This window comes from Botryllus schlosseri, chromosome 5 (genome assembly GCF_051294905.1).
Source record: "Botryllus schlosseri isolate E-star chromosome 5, Bs_hap1, whole genome shotgun sequence".
NCBI classification, from domain to species: Eukaryota; Metazoa; Chordata; class Ascidiacea; order Stolidobranchia; family Styelidae; genus Botryllus; species Botryllus schlosseri.
In genome coordinates, this window is record NC_137240.1 from 5,626,586 (window position 1) to 5,650,102 (window position 23,517).

The window sequence follows — 23,517 nt, forward strand, 5'->3', positions numbered from 1 at the left end:
TTTTCATTCACAAATTGCAAATAATGTCAAACGAATTCCAATCTTTGAGAAGTGTTTCATAGCACACGCTGTACTGCTTCTGAAAAAATATAAAATAATCGATGTGCGGATACATTGAAAACGTGAAACTTGACGATCTGCGGATACATTGAAAACGTGAAACTTGACCTGAATTTCAACACAAAGTTTTTCGTTGAATAAGTATAACTGAACAATATATATTCTCTTCTAAATGTTTAACAGTGCTCTAAAAACGTAGAATCGTCCTTCAGTAGGAAAAATCCGTGATCAAACTACCTGCGAGTGGCATTTACCGAAATTCTTCGCATGTTGTCCAAATGTTGCAACGGCCAAACCTCAGTCAGTTGCAATAGTTCTTGGAGGTTCTATTATGTTGACCAATGGCATTGGACGTGTTGAGTTGAATAAACATTATTATCTCGAATTGCTAAAGTATGTTCGTCTGTAGGTGAAGATGCAGCGTATATGGATAATGTAGTCACAGTCGAGACCGTAACTTCCACACCATAAACACCCTAATTGGGGGCTAGAGCTCGAAGGGATCCCGAAATCATTTCGGAAATAAACATAATATATATAGTATTCTGGGGAAGATTTCGTACAAATTCAAAATTTTCTATGCGCTTCACGCGATTTGTGGCGCTTCACGCGATTTAATGTCACTATATGTCTAGTTTAATAGGATTGTTCAAAAATAACTTTTCTCCGGATTCCGAGGATTCACTGACTAAATTGTTAGGTTGCCTAAAAATACGCTGCACACCAAATTTGGCTCAATTACAACCAGTACAAGAGGCTGCAGATCTACTTGATTTTTTTTTAAATTTAATATGTAAAAGAAAATTCCAATTTTACTGTCAACCCCATAAATAACCCGACTCGGGGCCTGGGGCCAAAGACAAACGTTTTGAGGGGGCTGACCAACTACTGTTTTGACCATGGTCAACTTTATTACTACAGGTAGAAGCAATGCCAAAAATCCCTACTTAACTCGAAGTAGAAGCTTAGCAGCGTTAAATTGCACTGCTCCAATATGTGTTGAACCCGATCGTGTGAGAAGTACTCAAGCTATTTGATGAAAGAGGTAGATTGAGACGAGGCGTCGAAGACTTTGCTATTCAATTGCCAGGCCATTTCACAAAATTGCTACACGGAAATTCTTCATCAATACATAACAACCAATCGCAATGGAAACAAGCGGAATTTTGACATTGCATCAGTTTTCTCATCGCCCATGACCTGGGTCGCACAGTGGCAATTTCAGTCATCAAACCTATTTCAATCCACCCATATACTACTGTCAATTTAGCCAAATCCAAAACTTCGAAAGTAATTTGACTTGTAAATTGTTGTAGAAATGGCAGTCTAATCACGTAACTTTGAGTAAGTCGTCGCGATATACATGAACCCCTTCAGTTCTTAAAAATTAAAGCTAGTTCGTTACTATTCACCTAAATAAAGCACTATAAGGAAGTATGGTACCTTATCGTTTTGAATCAGGTTAAGTGTAATGCGATTCACAGTCAATTTACGTTTGAACATTAACTCAACTCACCTGTCGTAAAAGGCTAACGATTGTTCCCACTTTCTCGTTCACCATAGCTCTCCGAAACTTGCTGGTGAACGACTGACCAGTGGTAGCAGCGTCAATCACCGGCAACGTTGAATCTCCGCTCTGAACAAAACTCGAAACAAATCGTTTTCAGAGCTCCCAACGACCTTGTTACCTGTATCAACAAAGCGTCCGTGGCGAGTGGTTGGTGTTTGTCTTCCATGACAGCCGTACTTCGACGTGAGTCCGAACACGCATCTGAGTATATAGGTATGTCAAGCGTATGGAATGAGTAGGATGTTATGGGTAAAGGGTATTGCGCTATACCTTGTTGTATCAATTCGCAGCATTATATCTCTCCAAGTCACGGCCGCAACTGCCGCACCCAAAATCCCCAATTGGGGGGGGGGGCGAGCTCGAAGGGGGCCCAAGATTTTTTCGTGAATTAGAAGATATCTTGATTATTGGGTACTCTTCCCTCAAGAAAAAAATATGCAAGATTTATAGAGATGGGTGTATCGGCGTCGGCCATTACCGCGCCACGACGCACCAAGAAATATGAAGTTTAAGGCGATGTAACATGCGACTCCAGGAAGTGTGGCAGAACGATCGGCAGCGAGAAAACCTTGGCCGAAAAGGACTGTCCTTATGCTGACCGAAAACTTCGTTATATATACAAAATACATATCGGCTTAATTGTCCGTAGGCACCTAAATGACTGGCACCAAATGTTTCCGTCTTGGCAATTTGACCCTCACCAGGCAAATACCATCCCACAGTGAAAAACTATATGCCAGTGAAGAAATACCAATTTGAAATCGTGTCATCTTTTAGTTTAGTACGTTTGAGCGATTCTATATTTTTTGACATAGTAGACAGGGGTCACGAAATAACATTATGTCACGAAGTCGTACCAACGCGTCCGCCCGTCCGAAGATGTTTAATTAATATTTAAGGGCGCTGCAGTTTCCAAGACACCTCACTCAGCTCTAACGGTAAATCAGATTGCGTGAGCAGAAAGAGGATAAAAATTGATAGCAATATATATGCAAGTCCTGATCATATTGCCCTATTCAATCATGAATTATAGAAATTTCTCGCGCTGGCGCGCTTAAACGAGAGCAGCTAACTCACTAAACGGACGCCCAATGTAGATGATAGGTAGCGGTGAACAGCGTATAGCCTGAGGGGATTCACCACCCTATTGCGTCTAAGTTCGGTTTATCCCCCTATGTGGTACCCAAGACCAACGTTTTAGGGGGGCCTGACATAGTGCTGTTATGGCCCTGCTCCCAGTATGGGATTGAATATTTATATTGCGCCAATACCAATACATGCATACACACTATCATAATATACTTCTACTTTTTCGGACTAGTCAAGTAGTTTTGGCATAGAAAATAGTACTTACTTTTTGAACTTTGGATTCCGTATGTATGAAAGTATTTATCTCCTTGTATACTACTTACTCAAATGATTATTGTTTTGTACTAGTTCCACTTCTTCTCATGCAGGCCAAACTACTTACCATTTACTCTTTAGATCTTGTAATAAGTAAAAATAGTTTTGAGATATGCGTGCATTACTATTATCAGTGAAGATGCCATGATAATTGGGCGAACAACTGATTATACTTTTGAAGATTGCAGTAATTACATTGGCTAATTTGCCCTAATCGGGAAGCTGCGACCTGCAATTTGGAAAAGGACCCCTCTGATTAACTAACATTAGGCCATCAATCGACCTAATCTACTACTTGAAACTACTTATACGAGTAGACTACTTGTCATATCTTTATTGTCTATACTACCACTCGAATTAGTTCTGTCTTTTGACATTGACGCGTCTTTGAATGTTGCTAGTTCGACTTGTAATTCAGTAGAAATGTACGGCATTTCTGTTAGAAGTAGCCCCACTATATACTTGAGTCGCAGCGTCGATCACTTTAACCACTACCGTACATTATACACATCACATGCGTATCATATATTTGCCACGCTTTACAATTTATGCGTGTGGATTCAGGTCCGTCGATATCCAAGACATTAGCCTACCTCTCATTGGCTTCAAATGTTCGAAATGTTCGAATTGATTTCCAATCTCCTCCAAGATTTTAGGACCGCAGAAAGAGGGCAGGCTTAAAATAAAAACAGAAAGCGACTAATGAACACCTTGCAAATCACCAAGTTCATGCATAACAATGATCCCTCATTATTTTTTTTGAGAGAGAGAGAGAGAGAGAGAGAGAGAGTTATGAAACGAGATAATATGCAGATTTACTACCAAACTATTACTAGATGGTATCGGCAGGGAGACCCGATATGACTGAAGTCTCTAAGGCCGAGTCATCCGTACATATTGGGATGCAGAAGTCAATTTCTTAACAAGCAAAGAAACGAATACCAAAACATGAATCCATTATAATCAGCAATAAAATGACTTAAAGAGCATCCGTTGTCGACAATGTTTTGTGTGCTGTAGACAATAACAATTTGATCAAGTACCAAGTATACAGCATTACATAATTTCGGGGTAAGTATAACGGGTATGAAATGCTTCAGCTATGAATGGAATCAATATTAAAATAGACTCCTTACTTCAAAAGCTCTTTATTTCTCTTCTGGAATTCACCGCCCAGGTAGTCCATGATCTCATGCAAGCATTTTTCTAGAATCAATTTATGAAGGAAGGTGTATTGTCCCTGAACGTAAGTGCATTCGAAAGTTAGTTCATCATTACGGGCACGCCACGACTTGCGGAGTCTGTGTACTGCAGTGGTTCTTAACCTTTTTTCCTCTAGCGCCCTCTTTCCAAACTTTCCGTGTTCCAGCGCCCCCCAACCCATATTTCACGGACAGTAATCAAAACAATGGATACGAGGACGGGTGGTAACAGCACTTCCTCATCCTCCTCGAAAAACGTTGGTCCTTGGCCTCGATAGGGTGATCAAACTTCTGTGGGGCTTCCCCAAGACCCCGCGTCGCGTGATTTCTATGTTGTACAAAGTTATAAGTGGCCTGGTCGCCTAGGCGCGAAGGCTTTTGATAATCGATGAACGAATCGGTCAAGAATATTGGTAATTGCATTTGGATACATATATCGCTATAATTTGTTTTATCCTCTCAGCCCTCGTAACAGGATTCATCGGTAGCGTTGAATGAGCTGTTGTCTTGGAAAATGTAGGGCACGTAAGTAATAATTAAGCATATTCAGGCTGGCCCGTTATAACAATTACTTCGTTGAATGTTATCATTTTGTGACCTTCTATCCGCGGGCTATAAAGTATAAAGATACTGGAATCGCATAAACGTATCTAAACTAAAATTGGTATTACTTCAATGGCAAATAATTTTTATTTGATGGATGTTATTTGTACTGAGGGGTTCAGATTGTCAATACCTGATAATTCGGCACGAGCTATTTATGTTCATATGGACAATTAGACATATTTATATCTAAATTTACGGTCAACATGGGGGGAATTGTTTTCAGCTAAGGTTTTCTCACTGATGATGTTTTGGCACACTCCAGGAGTCCCATATTGGCCGAAACTTCATATGTCTTCGTGTATCGCGGCGTGGTAATGGCCGACGCCGAAATGCTAATTTCAATTTTCGATAAATAGTGCGTATTTTTTCATGGGGGAAAGGTAACCAATAATCAAAAATTTGGCAACTGTAATTCGCGCGTAGTGCGAAAAATTGTAAATAACTGGTATAAATCGTCAAAAATTGTAGTGTTATTTTTGAGAGAACATATGTAGCAACCATCGCCGAAAAATTTCGAGATTTGACATGTTTTGTCGAATGTTAATTTGTTCTGAAAACTCGGTATTGATATGCTTTGCTATATACTACACCATCTACTACGAAGCCATTTTGCTTCAGCGCCCCCTTACCGCCCCCATGAGCCCAGCACCCCCCTATCGCCCCCTGAGCGTTTCCGCCCCTTCAAAATCCAAATCGCCCCTTGGGGAGCGCTGGAGGCAAGGATAAGAACCACTGGTGTACTGTATGCGTACATGGCACATGCCTACATTCTACATATACCATCATACCCATAATGTCGTATTTTATGAGTTGTTGTGAAAGCAAAAGATTTAATTACGTCAACATAACAAGCGGTCATTGTGGTTAGAAATGTCACGCAACTTGAATCATCCGACAAGAGATCGGTTAAGAAAACAATATATTGCGTCTTTTTCGCAGCAGATACTTAGAGCACAGTATGCTTCTGTGTAGATTTCGCGATTTTAGCAACATCTCGGACGCTATACTAGCCTGAATTATACACGTTTCTGCAACTGTCGCAGAATCTCATGTTATAGGATGAAAATATACTGTGCGTGTTTTCAATATGGAGTTGTAAGATACAAACCCTTTAACAGTATGTTGGTATGCAGTCTATTGACGCTTGAAGTTTTTAATTTGTTGCTATACCGGTGTCGCAAAACTGAGGACCGCCATTCTAACATGCGGTTCTAGAATCCGCTATTCGAAGCCCGAGCCATATTTATATTTAAAAGAGACTTCATTTGTTTGCAAACGGTTTTAACAGCAATTCAGAGTGATTTGGTATGTTTCTCAGTTATAAGAATAATCCTTACACGATTTTGACATGGCACCCGCTAGGGTTGTTAAAAAAATTGTTTTTTTTTTTCCAAATCTCACTCGCTTAGTGACTAAATCGTCAGGTTGTCTAAAAAAAACGATGTACACCAAATTTGACTCAATTCCAACCAGTAAAAGCCGTGCAATACTGAATTGAAATTTTTAATTCAATAGGGAAAATTAAAAACAAAATTTTCAAATATTTCTGTCAACCCGGTCAAATTGTTGAGCTGTCTTCAAAGACAAATCCAGTTTGGGAACCACTACCCTATACCGTTTACTGAGCGTCGCGCTCTTGGCAGTGTTTGGCGCATTGAAAGTCAAGACAGTATGCCTAATGCCCATTGGTATCAGCTGATTCTCCCTCGATGGAATGTTGTTGCCAGCCCCACAGCCGTTTTACCTAGTGACGAATAGTAATATTGGGCACAAGATAATAGCTTATTTTGAGAGAACAACATGTTGAAACTGTATTCAATTTCAGCATTTCAAATTGGTTTTCTTAGCTTTCTTACGAAATCTCAAATCAGGTCGCGGGCCGCAGAATATGACTTGGCGGGCCGCATGCGGCCCGCGGGCCGCGTGTTGGTGACCCCTGATTTAGATTATTCCATTCCTACAATAAGATAATTAATGACTAGTTTTTTTTAAAACTGTCAAAAAAGTCAAAATTAGGTCAAAATTGTAGCCTTAGGTCAAAAATGTCAACATTGTAACAAAGTAAAAATCTTTTCACAACCTGCATTTCGTTTGTACCGTAGATTTTGCACTGTCGGGGAACTTATCATTTATCATTTGACATTTTACAGCTTGTAGCCTACTTTATAGGCCTACCGTTGTAGACGGCCTATTGTCTTCTCATTGTGAATCATAAACATTCCTATAAAACAAATAGGTTGATATGGTGTTATGCTCAACGTTCCGCAATATTCTAACTGAAGAAAGACGGCGTGGGCATTGCATGGTTCTTATAGAAATAAGCGCATTATGTAAAATTGTGATGATGACAACATTGTCAGAATGAAGCAACGTGGTGTGTCACCAGCAGTGTACGCACGCACAACTTTTGTGTTGTCAGCCAACAGCTGCCACGGTTGAACGTTGTTTCTACATTCTTGGCAAGATACTTAGTAACGACAGACACTTTCTACCCGAGAATGCAGGAAAGTATCTTTCGTTGTACTACAACATATTCTTCATAGGGCCAGATTTCATTACAATCAAGTTTTTACATGAAACAATTTGGCAGTTTTTGAGTCAAAAACGTTTTTTTTCTGACCGAACTACTTCGTGAGGGCATACAGTTCGAACCAGAAATGATGATAAGTAGGAAAATTCTAACATTATGTGGGAAATCAGCTAATTTGCATACGTTATGTCAAATTTGGTCAAAAATAAATTTTTATGGTCAAAAAATGTCATAATTTTGATTTTTTAGGTCAAATTATTTCGTTTTTAGGTAAAAAAAACTGCCCTACTAATTACAAGGTAGTCACACTCCCACTCAGAACATCATTTTCAAAGGTCAATCTGGTTTTGCATTTTTTCTGTAACATATTGTCATTTACCGGACACCCTAAATCTAGTTAGCGGACCCCTAAGGGGTCCGTGATCCCCAGTAGAAGAACCCCTCTTTTATGAATTATTTCTTGAATATTGAGTTGATTACAAAATGAGGGTATTGTTTGTCATCAATTCACCCTATTTTATGCTGTATATGTTCTTCTAATACAGACAGAAAACGTTTGAGAGCCACTGCCCCAGTGCGATATAAAATCAAATACAGACTTACAGCTGTAAGTCCGCAGAACATGGATTAGCTGAACTGTGAACTCGCATGGTATAAATGACCTCAGTCACTGGAAGAACAAGAAACATAAACAACAAAAATGAAGCTACACCGGATAGTCTGATGAAACGCCTCCACAAATATCATAGTGTGCAAACAATTTTTACTGAAACATTTGTGAAATCTCACAAATTCTGCCAAAATATTTCATGAATGCTTCACAAACATGCAATAGAGTATATCCATATGTTTTGGAATACGGCTGCGCCCTCTGTATACCCGATGCTACATACATGTTATTTGGAGTCATAGCAGCTGAATGGTCATCTTGCACAGCAAATACCGCATCAATCTCAAATCACAAACGTAACCTGATATTCATTGAAAAATTCATCGGTTTTGCTCTCCGAATTGCGGTTGTCAAGCGATTGCAGTTTCTCCAATCGTGTGATTTTCACGCATTGCATTTTTCTTGATTTGAACTGACTTGTGTTTTGGTTCTTTGTACTGGGATAAGCTGCATGAACAATCAAAACATTTACAAGATGAAACCGATATTTGCTTATTTTGCGAGCCGCTCGCATCATACCATAGTTATTAGGGATGTTGTCAACGCGAGGTTCAAGTTCGCGTTCTGTGAGTGAACCTTTCAATAATTTTATTTGCTTTGTTAGAAAGGTTTTCTCAAAATAACAAGCTTCACATTTGTGTTGTGAGCTTGCCCCGCAATAATAATCATTATCAATGACATCAATTGAAATAATATAAACAATTCATCGTTGTCTAATGTAACAAGCAGGGCAAGCTTAGGGTATATTTATCTTGATTTGATACGTGTATTTTATCATAAAAATCAAATACGCCCGATCGTGGTGTTGGCTAATGTACAACTTCATTTTTTTTATTCTGCTAATCTGCAGCAAGTATAGAAACCGCCATTTTACTCCGATCATATCAAGGTAGCACCTTGAGAATAGGCCTAGATCGTCCGGTTTAGCCATGTGTTGTCTATGGTAGAGAGGCGATATGATCCAAAACATATATGCTTTACAGATCACATGATAAATGACCATATGGTATTATCACTGTTTGTGTGACTTTGTCTTGAGCTGTTCGTTTACGATTTCATACTTCAAACTGCGTCTTTACTTATTCAGGAGTTATTTGAACGAGTCTATAATCCATTAAATCAGGGCCGGCCAACCCGTGGCCCGCGGGCCACATGTGGCCCGCGAGAAGGTTTTGAGTGGCCCGCGAGGTAATTTCCTGAATTTCTAATATAATCAAAAATGGATTGCGCAGATTGTGAACTTGTAATACCAACAAAAAATTTGATTAGTCTGGCCGCAACACTTGAGATGTGATGACTAAAATATCACTGCCGACGCATTGACAGATCCAACAGCCATTCTGCTATTGGTATATCTTCGTACACTACGATAAAGCGTGGCGAGATAGCGTAGTGGTCTAATCCGCGGCTGCAACACCAATGGGTTGCGGGCTCGAGTCCGACCGAGGTCGACTTCCGATTTCCTATACAGAAGTGTTGGAGCTTTATCTAGGCTCCTTCTCGCCACCTCATCCGCGTAAGCGGTGTCTTACAAAAAGCCTAGAAGTAGGCCGTGCTATAAGTCGACAGTTACGGAATAAAAAAAAATAAAAAAATATCGGCCTGGTGTAAATGACCAAAGTAGTCGACAAACACCATGAATACCACAAACGACAACAACTACTACGATAAAGCAGAATAATTTGCGATAGATTTATTAATATCAAAAATTTAAGCTTAGCGCAACATGTTGTCACTCGATTTTTTGATTTTAATATTGTTGCCCTTTTGTGAAAATGGAAGAATACGTAATGTATCAGATTGAGTCTAATTATATTCGCGACTACGGGAAAAAGTGTCATTCAACATATGCGACCTTGCGTTTCCGCTTGCAGTAAGACGCATGTTGGTCACAGCTTTCGATATCGATATATCCATGCGCCGAATAGCCCAGTCCTCGCAAACTTAAACAAGCGATATACAGCAGGCCCGCAATATAGTCAAGTGACAATATTATTGACCAATGAACTTCAAAAAAATTTCGCGCTTCGCGCGGTTAGTGGCCCGCGCAATAGTTCGTCAATCGAATGTGGCCCTTTGGCTGAAAAGGTTGGCCAGCCCTGCATTAAATCTTACATTTCAATAATTTCTGTCATTTCAACGGAAACACGTAAGCATTAAATAATATGCCTGTCTAGACAGCGGGATGAGTCTTAAGCATATACAAATATCATCATTATATTCACCTGTAGGGGTTTCGTAATGGGACTCTGCCATCATGTTTTCATAGGTTGCTAATGGAAGTGACGGAGGAGGCATAGGCGGAGCGTTACTTGATGATATCCTAGGGAAATATCGGAAAGTATAGTTAAGCTTTTAAATTACCAAGTAAGTAGGCTTATATACGTATCGTACCCGGCATCAGGCTCTGGTGGACTGTCGCGATGGCCTGTTCTAGACCTGTCGTGAGAAGTCAGACTCGACAGTGACCTAATAAATATATATTTAGTCGACGCCAAATAATTGTGTTCGGAAATTTATAAGCATTAAAATTCCACGGATATCATACACAGCAACACCAACCTCAATTTGCGGCGTAACCACAACACCATTATGGCCAGTACCAGAATCACCACTGCTTCCAGCGCACTAACTATAATTATAGCATGAAGTTCCGTGTCTCCTGTTTCTGTTGTATAAAATATAAAGGTATTTGGCGCGCGAATGCGCGCTTTTGCAGTTCGAATAATTATAATTATCAATTGGATTTTTACATTGACGTAGTGTTAGGTTCTTGGCGTGACTGACAACGCGATACGTTGTACGAGTTGACTTCCATGCATTTGTAGAAAAGTAAACACATAAGGTGAACGTATAATACGAAACCCATAAAATAATCTTCAACAACAGAATCATTAACACAGAAGAGGACTTCGCCATTACTTATTTGGAGAGCAGATAGAATAGATACGACTGCAGTCCGCCAGATCACGGACATATGATGTAGATAAGAAAGTGAGGCATACGTGGAAATATAATGATTGGCACTGATCGCTAGTCCTATACAAATCAAAGACAGCGGATACCAACGACCAGCGTAGATGCATGAACGTAATATGGCGTATGAAAGTTAAACACGTATTTCAATATGCTTGCCTGTTTCAATAGGCCCACCCGTTTCAAAATTCACATATTCACTTCTTGTCACTGATAGCATGGAACTCTGAGACGGGACTACAGCAGACATGTAAACACTGAAATAAATATATTGTTTTTATTGTAATAAAATTATATTTGGTGTTTCCGCAATATTTGTCATTCAGTTACACCAGTCCAACTTCGCTATCTTTTGTAAGATTTTGCAGTCGATATATATCTAGTTCAGCATGTTCACAGATACAAGGGATGAGTTACAGAAACAGTTGCTAGAATATTTTCAAGCGATAAAAGACGTGGGAAACTTATTGAAAACCACGGCGTTTCGTAAGTAGGTCATTTCTGAACAACCGTGAATGCGCATTGGGCAAACTATGTCTGAAATGATTTTTGAAACAGTAATCAATTTATTTGAGCCGTGGGAGCCACCGTGTATATAATGATTTCCATATTGATAGAATACACAGCGTCATATACCATTCTACACAATACGGAGGTGTATACTTCATGCGTCGAAACACAGTATGTCTCGATCATGCGGTATATGCGTATACGATGCTGTATAAAATTTTATGTTTTACCATATTTCATGAGATATAAGACTGAGGTCTCAAACGCGCTACCCGCGGGCTGCATGCTGCCCGCAACGGCATTTTGGATTTTTAAGTATTCGACAATTTGCTCAACTGCCACATATCTTTGATCGATTTGAGAACTAAGAATTCACTCTAAAACTACTCCAAAAACCGGAAATCTCATCAGACTTCACTATCACATCACTCTCAAAAGCTATTATGATGTGGAAGATCAGCTTTTATCTCATGATGATAAGACACGAGACACGACCCGTTGATAACTTGTGACTGAAAATTGGGATGTGGAATCACGTAAAATTAATCGAATTCGGACCGACTTGATTATTAAATATAAATAAGTCAAGTTCAGTTAAACGCTAAACGTTGAAATCAGAGAAGGACTTGTGACTCAGAACGCCTAATATATCAAAAGGTCGTTGCTCGCGTATATATATAGCTATCTAATCAAGTCAACATGAAATTCATTGTCATTCAATTGCCCCCGTTATGTATGTTTGTGGAATGCCCGAGTGGAAGGTCCCGTCAAATAAAGCTTACTTTTTCATTATTAGGGCACGTTTTTGTTGCATTAAAATCGCGAGAAAGTTGCATTTAATTTTAACAAAAGTTGCAGTAAAAAGTTGCATTTATAATTTTGTTGAATTAATAGGGTATGAGATACTCGAAAGGTTCCGTTGTACAACTTAGTTCCTGCAGAGCTTTCAAAGTTGTTACTTCGCCATTTAACGGTCTGACGAAACGGCCAAAAATTACATTATTCCCGGCACACAGCAAGAAAATAACACGATGCGGGAATAATTTTCTCCAAAAAGCCCAACAGCATAGCGACAGCTCCCTCCCCCTAAAACAAGTCCAGCCCAAACCCCCAGGTCTGCAAACTTGACCCAAGGCATTACAAAAAAACTCACTCCTTCTGACTTTAAGAAAATCAATAGCCTGAAAAAGGTAACCCAGTGAAAATATGATTTTCGGCGATCTCGATGGGCGTTCGTGAAATGGGAAACTATATCAAATTATTTAAAAGACAAAATTAATAAAGCGATTTCGGGCACGGTCGTGCTTGGCAGGGGTATTTGAACTTCTTGCTTACAAGCCAATGCGTCATAGATAACAGTGAGATGCAGCTAACCCATCATATAGCTCTTTGTTATACAAATCAAAGAGAATACAATCATACAAAAAGTAGTTTATAACAGGGGTCACCGCGACCTGATTTGAAATTTCGGAAGAACGCTTAGTAAAGCATATTGAAATGCTGTAATTGATTTCATTTTGAACATATTGTTGTTGTCGTTCGAAGTAAGCTATTCTCCTGTGCCCAATATCACTATTCCTCACTAGCTGATACAGCTTCGGCGATTGTAATATCAATCCATGGAGGAAGAATTTGCTGATATTTCCTTGGCATGAATGGCCCGCACCACTGCCAAGACCGAGACGCTTAGAAAACGACCTCGGCTTCCCGAAAGACACTCATGAATATAGGAAATTTTCCGTGCTTTGCGCAAATAGAATTCGAATCCCCATGGCTATTCATAACATGACTGTTTTCGATTTCGTTGCGCATAGTATAAGCCGATATGAGTAAATATTTCAGTCCGGAGTTCACCGACAATGAGCATGGACAGTTTAACGTAGATATTTGGCCAGTTAGTTCATTAGGACTATATTTACTGGAATGCAGCCGTAGGCTACATTAGTAGCCTAATCGAAATAGAGAGCACAGCGTTGTACTGACGACGAGTTATCAAAACCTGTTTGTTAAACTGCTCTGCCTATTTTTATCTCGATATTGAAGTCATGCGGCCCAAGCCCTCTACGAATTTTGAAAAGTGGCCCGCGACCCATTTCGAGTTGGCCACCCCTGGTTTATAGCATGTTTTCAAATCAATCCTTTACATTTTTACTCAATATTTGATAAAAGTTGCAATAAAAATGGCATGCAAAATAGAGAAAAGTGGCACTATAAAATCCTGCCAAACAGCTTAAAACATCATAGTAGCCTACATATATTCTGAGTATCTATAGGATGCTGTAGGATGCTGTAAAAAATGTTGCAAAAGTTGCAAAAACTTTCCATAGTAATTATACATTGAATATCTCTATAAAATTGATGGTGCGGCCCGCGGCGTCAGCAAAGACTAGGAAATTGGCCGCGAGCACATTTGAGTTTGAGACCTCTGATATAAGAGAAATTAGCGCAACTTACTGAGCCTATTTGATCGTTTTAAGACTTATTAAATCTAACGTTGTACGCAAACCTCTACACTTCATGTCGCTTTATGACTTCATTCCAATATTGAATTTGATTTTTTCGTTTATTGATTTTTTATCCGCTCTATAGCTCCCGACATATCGAAGTCATAATTGGGTGTTTATAGTGATTTACGGACTTACGCACACTTCAACATATAGCCGTTGCCAACCTGTATCGTGTGAGATTTTGGAGTTTTTTGTTTGTTCCACACATAACGTGACCTTGACAGGTAGTTTCCGGCAGAGCGGTTGTGGATGTATCCGTCAAATTGCACGCCGACGTGGACCCTTCGCCGACAACGAATTTGAAATGTGGTTCAGAGTTTACGAACCTATGAACAAAATATCGCGAATCCTCTTCTAGATATCATAAGGTGTGATGCAGTCGGCATAGGCTACTATAACAGACTTTGACCATTGCGATATGGCCCACCCATAAAAGCTTGTAAAATGAGAAACCCACCTGGATGGTGATAACGCCATTGTCACATACTCTTTCGATGCGGAATTCGACGAAAAAAGTGATTTAAATTCGTCAATCGAGTACTTATTGCTTGTATCAGACGCCGCTGGCGAATCACCTGTGACCATTGTGACTATGACCATGATGCAGCTGCAAAAATGGAATGAAGTCAATAGCTTAGGAGCAGACATACGATCTGTAATAGTATCCCTGATGAAATTATCGTCTACTTTTCTTCGATCAATCATTTTTATTCGTTTAGTTTCCGCGTCTTTGTTTACATACACATTTACTTTCCCAAATATAATTTTATACGAAACTCGAAAATTAGAAAGAAAACGCGACATGAATTATGGTGAGTACGTCAATTTCAAACGAAATTCAATGGACCTACTGAACGTGTACTCGAAAAGTTCACATACGCGCGCATAAGTGATTGTCAGTATTCCGAATCGGGGCAGTCGGAGCTGCGAACATTAACAATTGCCTGATCTTTCCCGGTTTCAATTTATTACTATACATGCAGTATTTATTAGTTAGAACTGCTGAATTTCGTCTTCATTATTTCCAATGGAGTAATCAGAGCTGCGTAACCCTAAGCCATCCCCATTTTCCTAAATCTGGGGTTCTCTAACTGGGATGCGAAAGGTAAATGTTTGACTACATCATCAGTACAATACCAAACCAGATTATCGTCCTTCTACAATGAAGATGTGACTTTAACTGTAAGTACATGATTTTTAGGAATGGAATAGCCCCGTGGAGTTGAGCTTGATATAATGACTTGTTTCCATTATTTTATGGGTACACGCAACCGCCCACAAAACTCGACGGGGTTTTCAGTCAGAAAAGTTTAAGGACTCCTGCCCTAAATGAATCTGACGACTCGGTCATTGTGAGGCAACCTCATCTGCGCTATTATTATGCGCTATCCAAATAAATCCACGCCGTTGCAGAGATCTAATGAAACGTTAACCCGGCGATCTGTCCCGCCAGATTGTTGATTCACTCATATCAAGTTTCAGGTGGATAAACTCCCCACCCCGGATGGATTGATTGATATATTACCAGAGTAATATAACCTGCTGAACCAGAACGTATGAAGTACCTCACCGTAAGAAGTCTCTTTTTATTAGCCAAACCTTATCAAGCCAGCACTCTCGCTGGGCAAAGACACTCTCATTTCGGGAAACCCGATAAATTGACCTTTTAAGACCTCAGGGGACGATACGTTTTCTGGTGCTGAAACAAAAATATACATTCCCCTCGTCACCACGACAGCATGATAATTCATATCATAGCAGATATAGCCTACCTGCTGAAGGAATAGTGCAGTTGGCGACGATTTCAGTAAAATGCCCTGTGCCAAAGCAATCTACCGCTGCTATGGATACACTATATTTCGTGTTCGATTTCACTTTGAATATGAATGGTGGTGCTTGTACTTCTTGATCCCACGAGCGATCGTACCGTAAAGCGGTGCGAAATGTTATACGTGATTCTGTTGTTTTTATCTGTAGTAGTATACAAAATTATTGCGGCTCTGGTATTGAATACGATGTTTCACGTGCTTTATATTTTGAGACGTAAGTCGATGTCCATGTGATGGAGCATTCCGTAACATTCTCGAGATTACTACGAATACTTTGTATTCGATTTGGTGTTCCATTCGTAGAGAAAGTCATGGTTGCTGGAGAAAATTGTGAAACGCACGTTCCATTGCACGTTGAGATCTTAAAAACAAACTGATACGTGCAGTATAGCGTTGAAATAGTTTGGTTCCTCACCGTAGGAATTCCCACAAAGAAGACCATCGAAAATTCACGAGTAAAACTACACTATGGTCGCACACTCTACATATGAATTTGCTTAAAAGCTTTTGAACGTAGCAAAATCATTTTCAAATGACATTTTTAACGCAATAACGCAAACAGTGTGCTCTTCCTACTCCTAGTTTGAAGGCAGCTACAGAAATACAAGATTTGCCTAGTAGTTGGACAAGTTGATCACAGATATGCAGATAAGAGTTATGCCTATGCGACAATGTGTAAGTAGCCTAATTGCATTGTTGGCGATCAAATACATTGTATTCATATGAAACGTGCGCCATATATGTTTACTGTTCAGTTGAACAGTCCAATGTATTTAATCTTCAGCAATACAATCAATGGCGCAGAATACCATTATACGATTACCCTACTTATGCGAAGATCAGGCACATTAGTAGGGCATGGGCAATCTGGAGTATCTGGGGGATTGTATTGTTAAAGATTAAATACATTGGATTAATATGAGACGTTCGTCATATATGTGTCATATGTGTCACATAAGTGTTCAACTAAAGCAGTAGACAGTGTTTCCAGAAATTTTTGGTGCCGCATGTAGGTTAAGGTGGTGCACAATGCATACAGGCGCACAATGGTACATGGTGAATAATTTTATAAACCGACAGGAAAAATATCCATCGCTTCGATGATTTAGTAGTTTCATATCAGTCGCAGGCCTAATCCTGATGTGGTCTGATGTGGGTTGTTGTCTTTGTGAGAAAATAATGGGTATATCTCGTTTGTTGTGCTTGTGCTAGAAATTAGAACACAGCTTAGTCAAAGCCGTTATTAGTCGCCCTATATGCTAATTTAGGCGCAGAGTTCCAAGTTAAATTTTTGCGGGGTGGTTTTGCAATGAAAAAACTCGTAGGGAACATTGGGACAAAAAGATACGTTTTTCAAGTGGCTGTGCTGTCGTTATTTCTTCGTATTTTCACATCATTTTTCTTTGGAGATATGCGCTCATTGGTATTTCTGGATTCGAAATACAATTATGACTAAAAATGCGATTTTCGACCCATTGTGCCCCTCCTTTCCCTACTAATAGCAACAGTAGGAAGGAAAATAACACAATGAATTCGATTTGGCATTAGCTTTGAGGACAGCCAGAGGATGCAGTTTGAAGTATTTGCCTACGATGAACATCGGTCGACAGATTGCTATAGCTATTTATAGATTCTAATAATTTTACTGATAAGTGCTTCAAACATGCCTACTTAAGTTAGGAATTATTCATGGAAACAAACTACAACTGTCTACGAATTTTCAGGGGTCATTGACAGTTGGGAATGGGGTAGCTTACATAATTTTCTTTCAAACATTCTTCAGAGCATATAATCATGTTGGGTGCTAATTAGGCTTTTCATCTCTTTTACATCTCTTTTTTGTTGCGAAGCATATAGCAATGATCATCGAGCTCATTCATACCCTCACGTAATTCACGTCATGTGTACGGGGCCGTAATAAAACTTCGTCAGCCCCCCTAAATATGTTGGTCTTGGTCCTCCATGGGGTGCTGAACCGCATTGCTGGGTGATAAATTACTTTATGCGCATAAAACCCGCGAAGCGCGAAAATTATCCTCAATTCAAGATTGAATCGGATAATAATGCGGTTAATTGCGTATATATTGCTATAGATTTACTATCCCCTCTAATCCAACGTAATCAAATTTTCCGGTAGAACTGAGTGAGGTGTTCTCTTGAAGAATTTAAGGCACGTAGTCAATAATTAAACAATTTCGAGAGGGCCCGTTGATAGAATACTTAGTTATATGGTGTTATTTCGTGACTTTCAGTCTGCTATATATTCGAAAGACATTGAAATCGCCAAACCGCATAATTCCAAATTTGTATTTCTTCATTAGTAAAGAATTTTTCTCTGCGGAATGGTATTCGTCCTGTAACTTTCAGGACAGAAAGATTCGGCACCAGCTATTTAGGCGCCAGGACAAATAGACATCTATATCGAAGTTTTCGGTTAACATATGGGCACTAGGCAGTCTTTTTCGGCCAATGTTTACCCACTGCCGATATTCTTGACATACTTCTGGGACTCCAACGTCGGCCTAAACTTCATTTGTCGTGGTGCATCGAGGCTCGGTATTGGCCAATGCCGATTTCTATAAATCATGCTTATTTTTTCTTTGCGGAGGGGTACCCAATAATGAATAATTTTTGAAAAATACTTTATAATTCATTTTCATTCTCGAAATAATATTGGGCCCCGCCGCGCTCGACTATTCCCAAAATTTGAGGTTGGGGTGCGATAGTTACGGTCCTGGATGTGGACACAACATATTGTCAGGTCCACAGCATGTGTTTAATACATTGCGTCTACATTTTTTAACATATTCCCGTTTTAAACATATTCCAACTATAACATATTTATGGATCGCTGATTATTATTTGTTTTGCGGGCCACGAAGAGACTTTGTTTTTGTGAGTATAGCTTATCGACTTTGATTAGGATTCTAATACCATGTGAATGAGTTGGTAGCGAATTCAGTTTTAAAGACAGAGGGGGATTTACATTGACTATTGACCAATGGGTAAAACAGCATGAGAACAACTACTATAAGCATTTACTGATTCCTATAAGATGCAGGATACTGTCAACAAAACACGGATTGAAGATTGCTAACATGATTTCAGAATCCTCGCGAATATTCAAGTTTCTTACGTTGAGGGTATACTGGGTCGATGCTAGGAGGGTTGTCATGATGAAACTCTGCTCGGTATTGTAATCTCCGGGTACTGTCTTAAAACTTTGACCATCCGACAAGGTGATTCTGTAATGCGTGAGTAGATGGAGAAACGTCTCATTAAATAAAAACGAATAGATTACTGAACAATAGCCAATAGCCTACATGTGAGTGTAGTTGACGGCGTATCGACTTGGGGTCCACTTCAGCGTTGCAGTCGACGAGCATAAGGATGTTACGATGTTCCTGACTTTTGGTTTTCCATGAACTAAGATACATTATGACGACAGTGAAATGATCAGCACTGGTACATTTATGCGTGTTTCACTTATACTTTTCACGTCTACCGTCTGGAAAGAGGATGGATCGGTTTGAGTTTTGCAGTGATAGTTGCCTGAATCACTCTCCAATGCGCCATTGAAGTACAAACGAGATTCTGATGATGATACAGACTGGCAGACCCGAGTTGTCTGTTCGCATGAAGCAATCTCTTCGCGATCCTTTGATATCCATGTAGGCGAACACCGCTCGGTTTCACACGTGATCGAATCGTGCGAACTAGTGATGATTTTGGTTCCGTCTTTTATTGTGGGGAGCGATTTTTCTGAAATTGAAACGCCTGTTCTTTCTTCGCACTAGTCATACGAAACTCCCCTTGTACGCGTCATCGGCTAGGACAGTGGTTCCCAACGTGGGCGATATCGCCCCCAGGGACCGATTTGGCGACCTAGGGGGGCGAAAATGACGAGGGGGCGATAGGGCGGCGAAAATGGACAAAGGGGGCGACAGGGGGCGAAAATAGCGAAGGAGGCGATAGGGGGCGATGACGCGTTAAAACGGCTATATTGGAGTCAAGTCGGAGAAATGACCTATTTTTATTCAACCCATGGAAATTTGGTTGCCAAAGTGTAAAATTCGACAACTAGCCGAAAAGTTAACCATTTTTAGTCAACCCGCCGATGATTACAGGTTGTATACCAATTGTTCGGTTCACAGCATTTGGGGGGCGATGATCGGCGTTGAGCTTGAAAAGGGGGCGATGAGTCGGAAAAGGTTTGGAACCACTGGGCTAAGAGATATATTTATAATTGACAATTTTTTAACAAGACATAGTGGGTAGATCAAAATGCTACAGTCTGTCCCACATCGCATCGATGGTACATACGCCTGTATTCGAGATAGTTAGAGAAATAAGCACCAGGCAATCACTTGTAGGAAGCCTCACAAACGCCTAGAAGTGGGTTGTGCTACAGGTCAGCTTAGGAACTATAATACGGATTATATCGATCAAGTACTAATGACTATTGTAGTCAAAACACCACGAGCACAAAAATCCACAACAACAACGACCAATTTTTACAATTCTCAATACTTTCTTACCTCTTTCACAAATATATGGATAGGAAGTGTCGATGCATGAATTAGACTCAAATTGCGGAATATCGATGAGATTGATTATCAGGCATCTCAAGTTTTCCCTGAAAAATATCATCGTTATTCCGATTCAATTGATTGTGGTCAGCTGACATCACAGAGGTTCTGTTAAGTTGAAATCTCCTGAAATGTCCGTCCCATCCACCCAACGAAAGTCACCAATAAACTCGCTCCTGTTCGCACCTACATGTATTCTCCTGTATAAATGACCACTGAAAGGTATATGCGGCTGTATTGTGTATATCAGATATGATACAAACCGTGAAGCCTGCACGAGATTTGGCATCATCTCAAGTATCTTTTTCGCATGATCCGTTGAATTCACTTTGGCAAGGCTACCGCTAAAGGTGTCTCGACAATTCAACATAGCTGGCCACCACAGCAGGGGTGAGGTGTAGCTTTTGAACTCCGAATCTCCGTAACAAAACGTTTCCGTGCCTATATCATTGTGAGTAAGATAGGGTTACCATACGTCCTCTTTTTTACTTTTTTGAAAGTGTCCTCGGAGGACGCTCAAATGTCCTCTTTTTTGAGAATTGTGGTTAAATATAGGGGAAAATACGACTGAGATACAGTAAATCAGTACTGAAGTAACGCCCCGGCGGCTATTTCGGGAGCAGAGCCGGAAAGTCGACCTTAATGTTTTTAGTCAACCGAACGAGAATTCAAGAAAAGTGTCATTTTCTGGAGCTGTGACGGAAAAATGACTTTTTTTGTAAGTCTGAAAATTTTTAACAAGTGTCCTCTTTTCAGATTTCCGAAATATACTAACCCTAGAGCAGTGGTTCTTAACCTTTTTTCCTCAAGCGCCCCCTTTCAAAAATTGCCTAGGTCTGGCGCCCCCTATTTTAAAGACCGCAGTAACACAAAGTGGGTATGTGGTCGAAGTCCGGTTTCGGGTTGGGACTTCACTGTTAGAAATATTGCGCGCTTGGATTGCGCCCGAGTACCACTCGACTAATTTAAGATATAATAATTGTATGAGCTATATTCAAATCAAGGTTGTTATAACAACCATCGGTTAGGCCTACGGGCCCGTACCGTTTGGTTCGAGCTTGATGTACACATCCCGAATTCACCTCCGCGATTGGCAATACGGGAAAGTTAATTGTATTCGGTTTTGTTTTATTGCTTTGTGTGACTACTAAATCAAATGAGAATGTAGCAGAGATCTTTGCTCACATTAAATTTAGTACCGCACCAAGCTCTTAACTTAAACCTGGATGTATTCCAAACAAAGCAACCCATGTTATAAAGTATGGGTCGTGACCCAAACATGTTTCATACAGCTGCTGTCTGCGTGTTCTATATGCCAGTAAAATGTAGCGAAGTACTATTACAAATGTTGGGTTCGGGTAGCGAGATGCCACTAACACTCATATTCGGGTTGCGGTCCAAAACGTTCATGAACCATGTTATATAAAGTTTCTGTGTGTTGTGTGCGTTACTCACAGGACTAAGCAGTATCATCCTTTATGATACGATGAAGAAACATTCTGATGATTTTATTTAGTAGCTTTCAAATACAAGTATATTAGGTTAATCATTTTGGCCAAAAAAAGCTTCAAAGCATATTTAATGTACAAAGGGCATCATACTCAAAAGCGGTACAGTGCCTTTTCGATTACAACAAGCTGTGTACTGCAGCATACAATACGTAGTTCGAAACATCTTGTGGACAATAACACGAGCTAGCATGACGGTAGTGTTTTAACGGGGGATTGAAATGAATTAGTGAATTTAAATAATACACTGCATTCGTGAAAGCACCGCTGGTGTATATTTCGCGTATAGCGCAACGAAAAAATTCGGCATTTGACATATTTTGTAGAATGCGAGGCCATTTTTATTCAGCGCCCCCATACCGCCCCCCTGAGCCCAGCGCCCCCATATCGCCCCTCGGGCGTTTCCGCCACCTTCAAAATCCAAATCGCCCCGGGGGGGCGCTGGAAACAAGGTTAGAACTATAGAAATTAAACATGGAACGGCAACGACCGATTTTGCAGCTTCGTTCCGCTTCGCCGGGGCTGGAGTGGAGAATTGTTTTGCGTAAGCGACTGCAGGATTTCTGGCAGTCCAAAAGCTATCTTCCCGAGCGCATAAATTATTGAATCTGGTCTTGATCGAAAGCTACTGTTGCACCGATTCCGAAAAGATATATTAGAATAATGATCATCCACTGATCCACCTAGAATCCGTCCTCCATGTCTGAAATATCGGCATTGTTTGAACAATCGAAGAGTCGCAACGGGTCATTGTTATGGCCATTGTGTTGCGGTGGCCATTGTGTTGCGGTTACCCGATTGTTCTGAACAATGCCGATATTTCAGACTTGGAGGACAGATTCTAGGTGGATCTGTGCCTGATCAATATTTTAATTTATATTTTCGGAATCGGTGCAACAGTAGCTTTCGATCAAGACCAGATTCAATAATTTATGCGCTCGGGAAGATAGCTTTTGGATTGCCAGAAATCCTACAGTCGCTTACGCAATACAATTCTCCACTCCAGCCACGGCGAAGCGGAACGAAGCTGCAAAATCGGTCGTTGCCGTTCCATGTTTAATTTCTATATTAGAACCACTGCCCTAGAGTAAGATGATAGCAGTTGATGAAAGTATACTATAGATGGCTACCTCACCTGCCGTAAATTGGATGAAGAAATCAAACATCATGAGAGGATACCAACCAAGTAGAAGCTTCATGGGAAAGCTGTGCCCTCCAGTAGCAGCGAATAGGACGAGCCACAGAAAAATTATAACGCCGACAAAGGTTCTATGCAAGCCTCTATACGCATTCACAGGAGGTCCAGAACGGATAACTTCGATGAATGATCGAGGTGGTTGCCGAAGACTTCTTTATATATATCAGAGTCGGATATACGTGTCAGATAAAGCATACGTGGTGCTACTTCCGGTAATGCAACACCTGCGGTCAGGAATTAGGCTGATCGCGCGCAGATTCATTCTCAAAATGTGTTCGCGCTAATGTGGCACGGGCGTGGTGTTAGTCAACGAGGTCTAATGTACAAATGACAGTGAGGCTTTACGACCGTGGATGTA

At 40.3% G+C, this 23,517-nt stretch overlaps 2 protein-coding genes across 3 annotated transcripts; both read right to left on the bottom strand.

Annotated features, from left to right (window-relative positions):
* On the bottom strand, nucleotides 1–14,341 carry LOC145438763 (uncharacterized). Of its 2 annotated transcripts, none has more exons than XM_080316115.1 (10): nucleotides 14,200–14,341; nucleotides 10,605–10,710; nucleotides 10,437–10,511; nucleotides 10,268–10,365; nucleotides 8,344–8,489; nucleotides 4,171–4,274; nucleotides 3,628–3,710; nucleotides 1,749–1,831; nucleotides 1,607–1,696; nucleotides 1–79 (listed from the first exon to the last, which is right to left on the bottom strand). In XM_080316115.1, the coding sequence occupies exons 2-10, from the start codon at nucleotides 10,631–10,633 to the stop codon at nucleotides 8–10; spliced, it is 780 nt and encodes a 259-aa protein (XP_080172241.1). In that variant the 5' UTR covers nucleotides 10,634–10,710; nucleotides 14,200–14,341; the 3' UTR covers nucleotides 1–7. The 2 variants fall into 2 exon arrangements, with proteins under 2 accessions (XP_080172241.1, XP_080172240.1); XM_080316114.1 differs by having other exon boundaries at nucleotides 1,577–1,696.
* A 1,470-nt stretch (nucleotides 14,342–15,811) lies between these two features.
* LOC145438762 (uncharacterized) lies at nucleotides 15,812–23,299 on the bottom strand. Its single transcript, XM_080316113.1, has 8 exons — nucleotides 23,097–23,299; nucleotides 20,717–20,894; nucleotides 20,555–20,653; nucleotides 20,403–20,500; nucleotides 19,357–19,626; nucleotides 19,188–19,290; nucleotides 19,001–19,109; nucleotides 15,812–16,225 (listed from the first exon to the last, which is right to left on the bottom strand). The coding sequence occupies exons 1-8, from the start codon at nucleotides 23,158–23,160 to the stop codon at nucleotides 16,025–16,027; spliced, it is 1,122 nt and encodes a 373-aa protein (XP_080172239.1). The 5' UTR covers nucleotides 23,161–23,299; the 3' UTR covers nucleotides 15,812–16,024.
* Nucleotides 23,300–23,517: the final 218 nt, after the last annotated feature.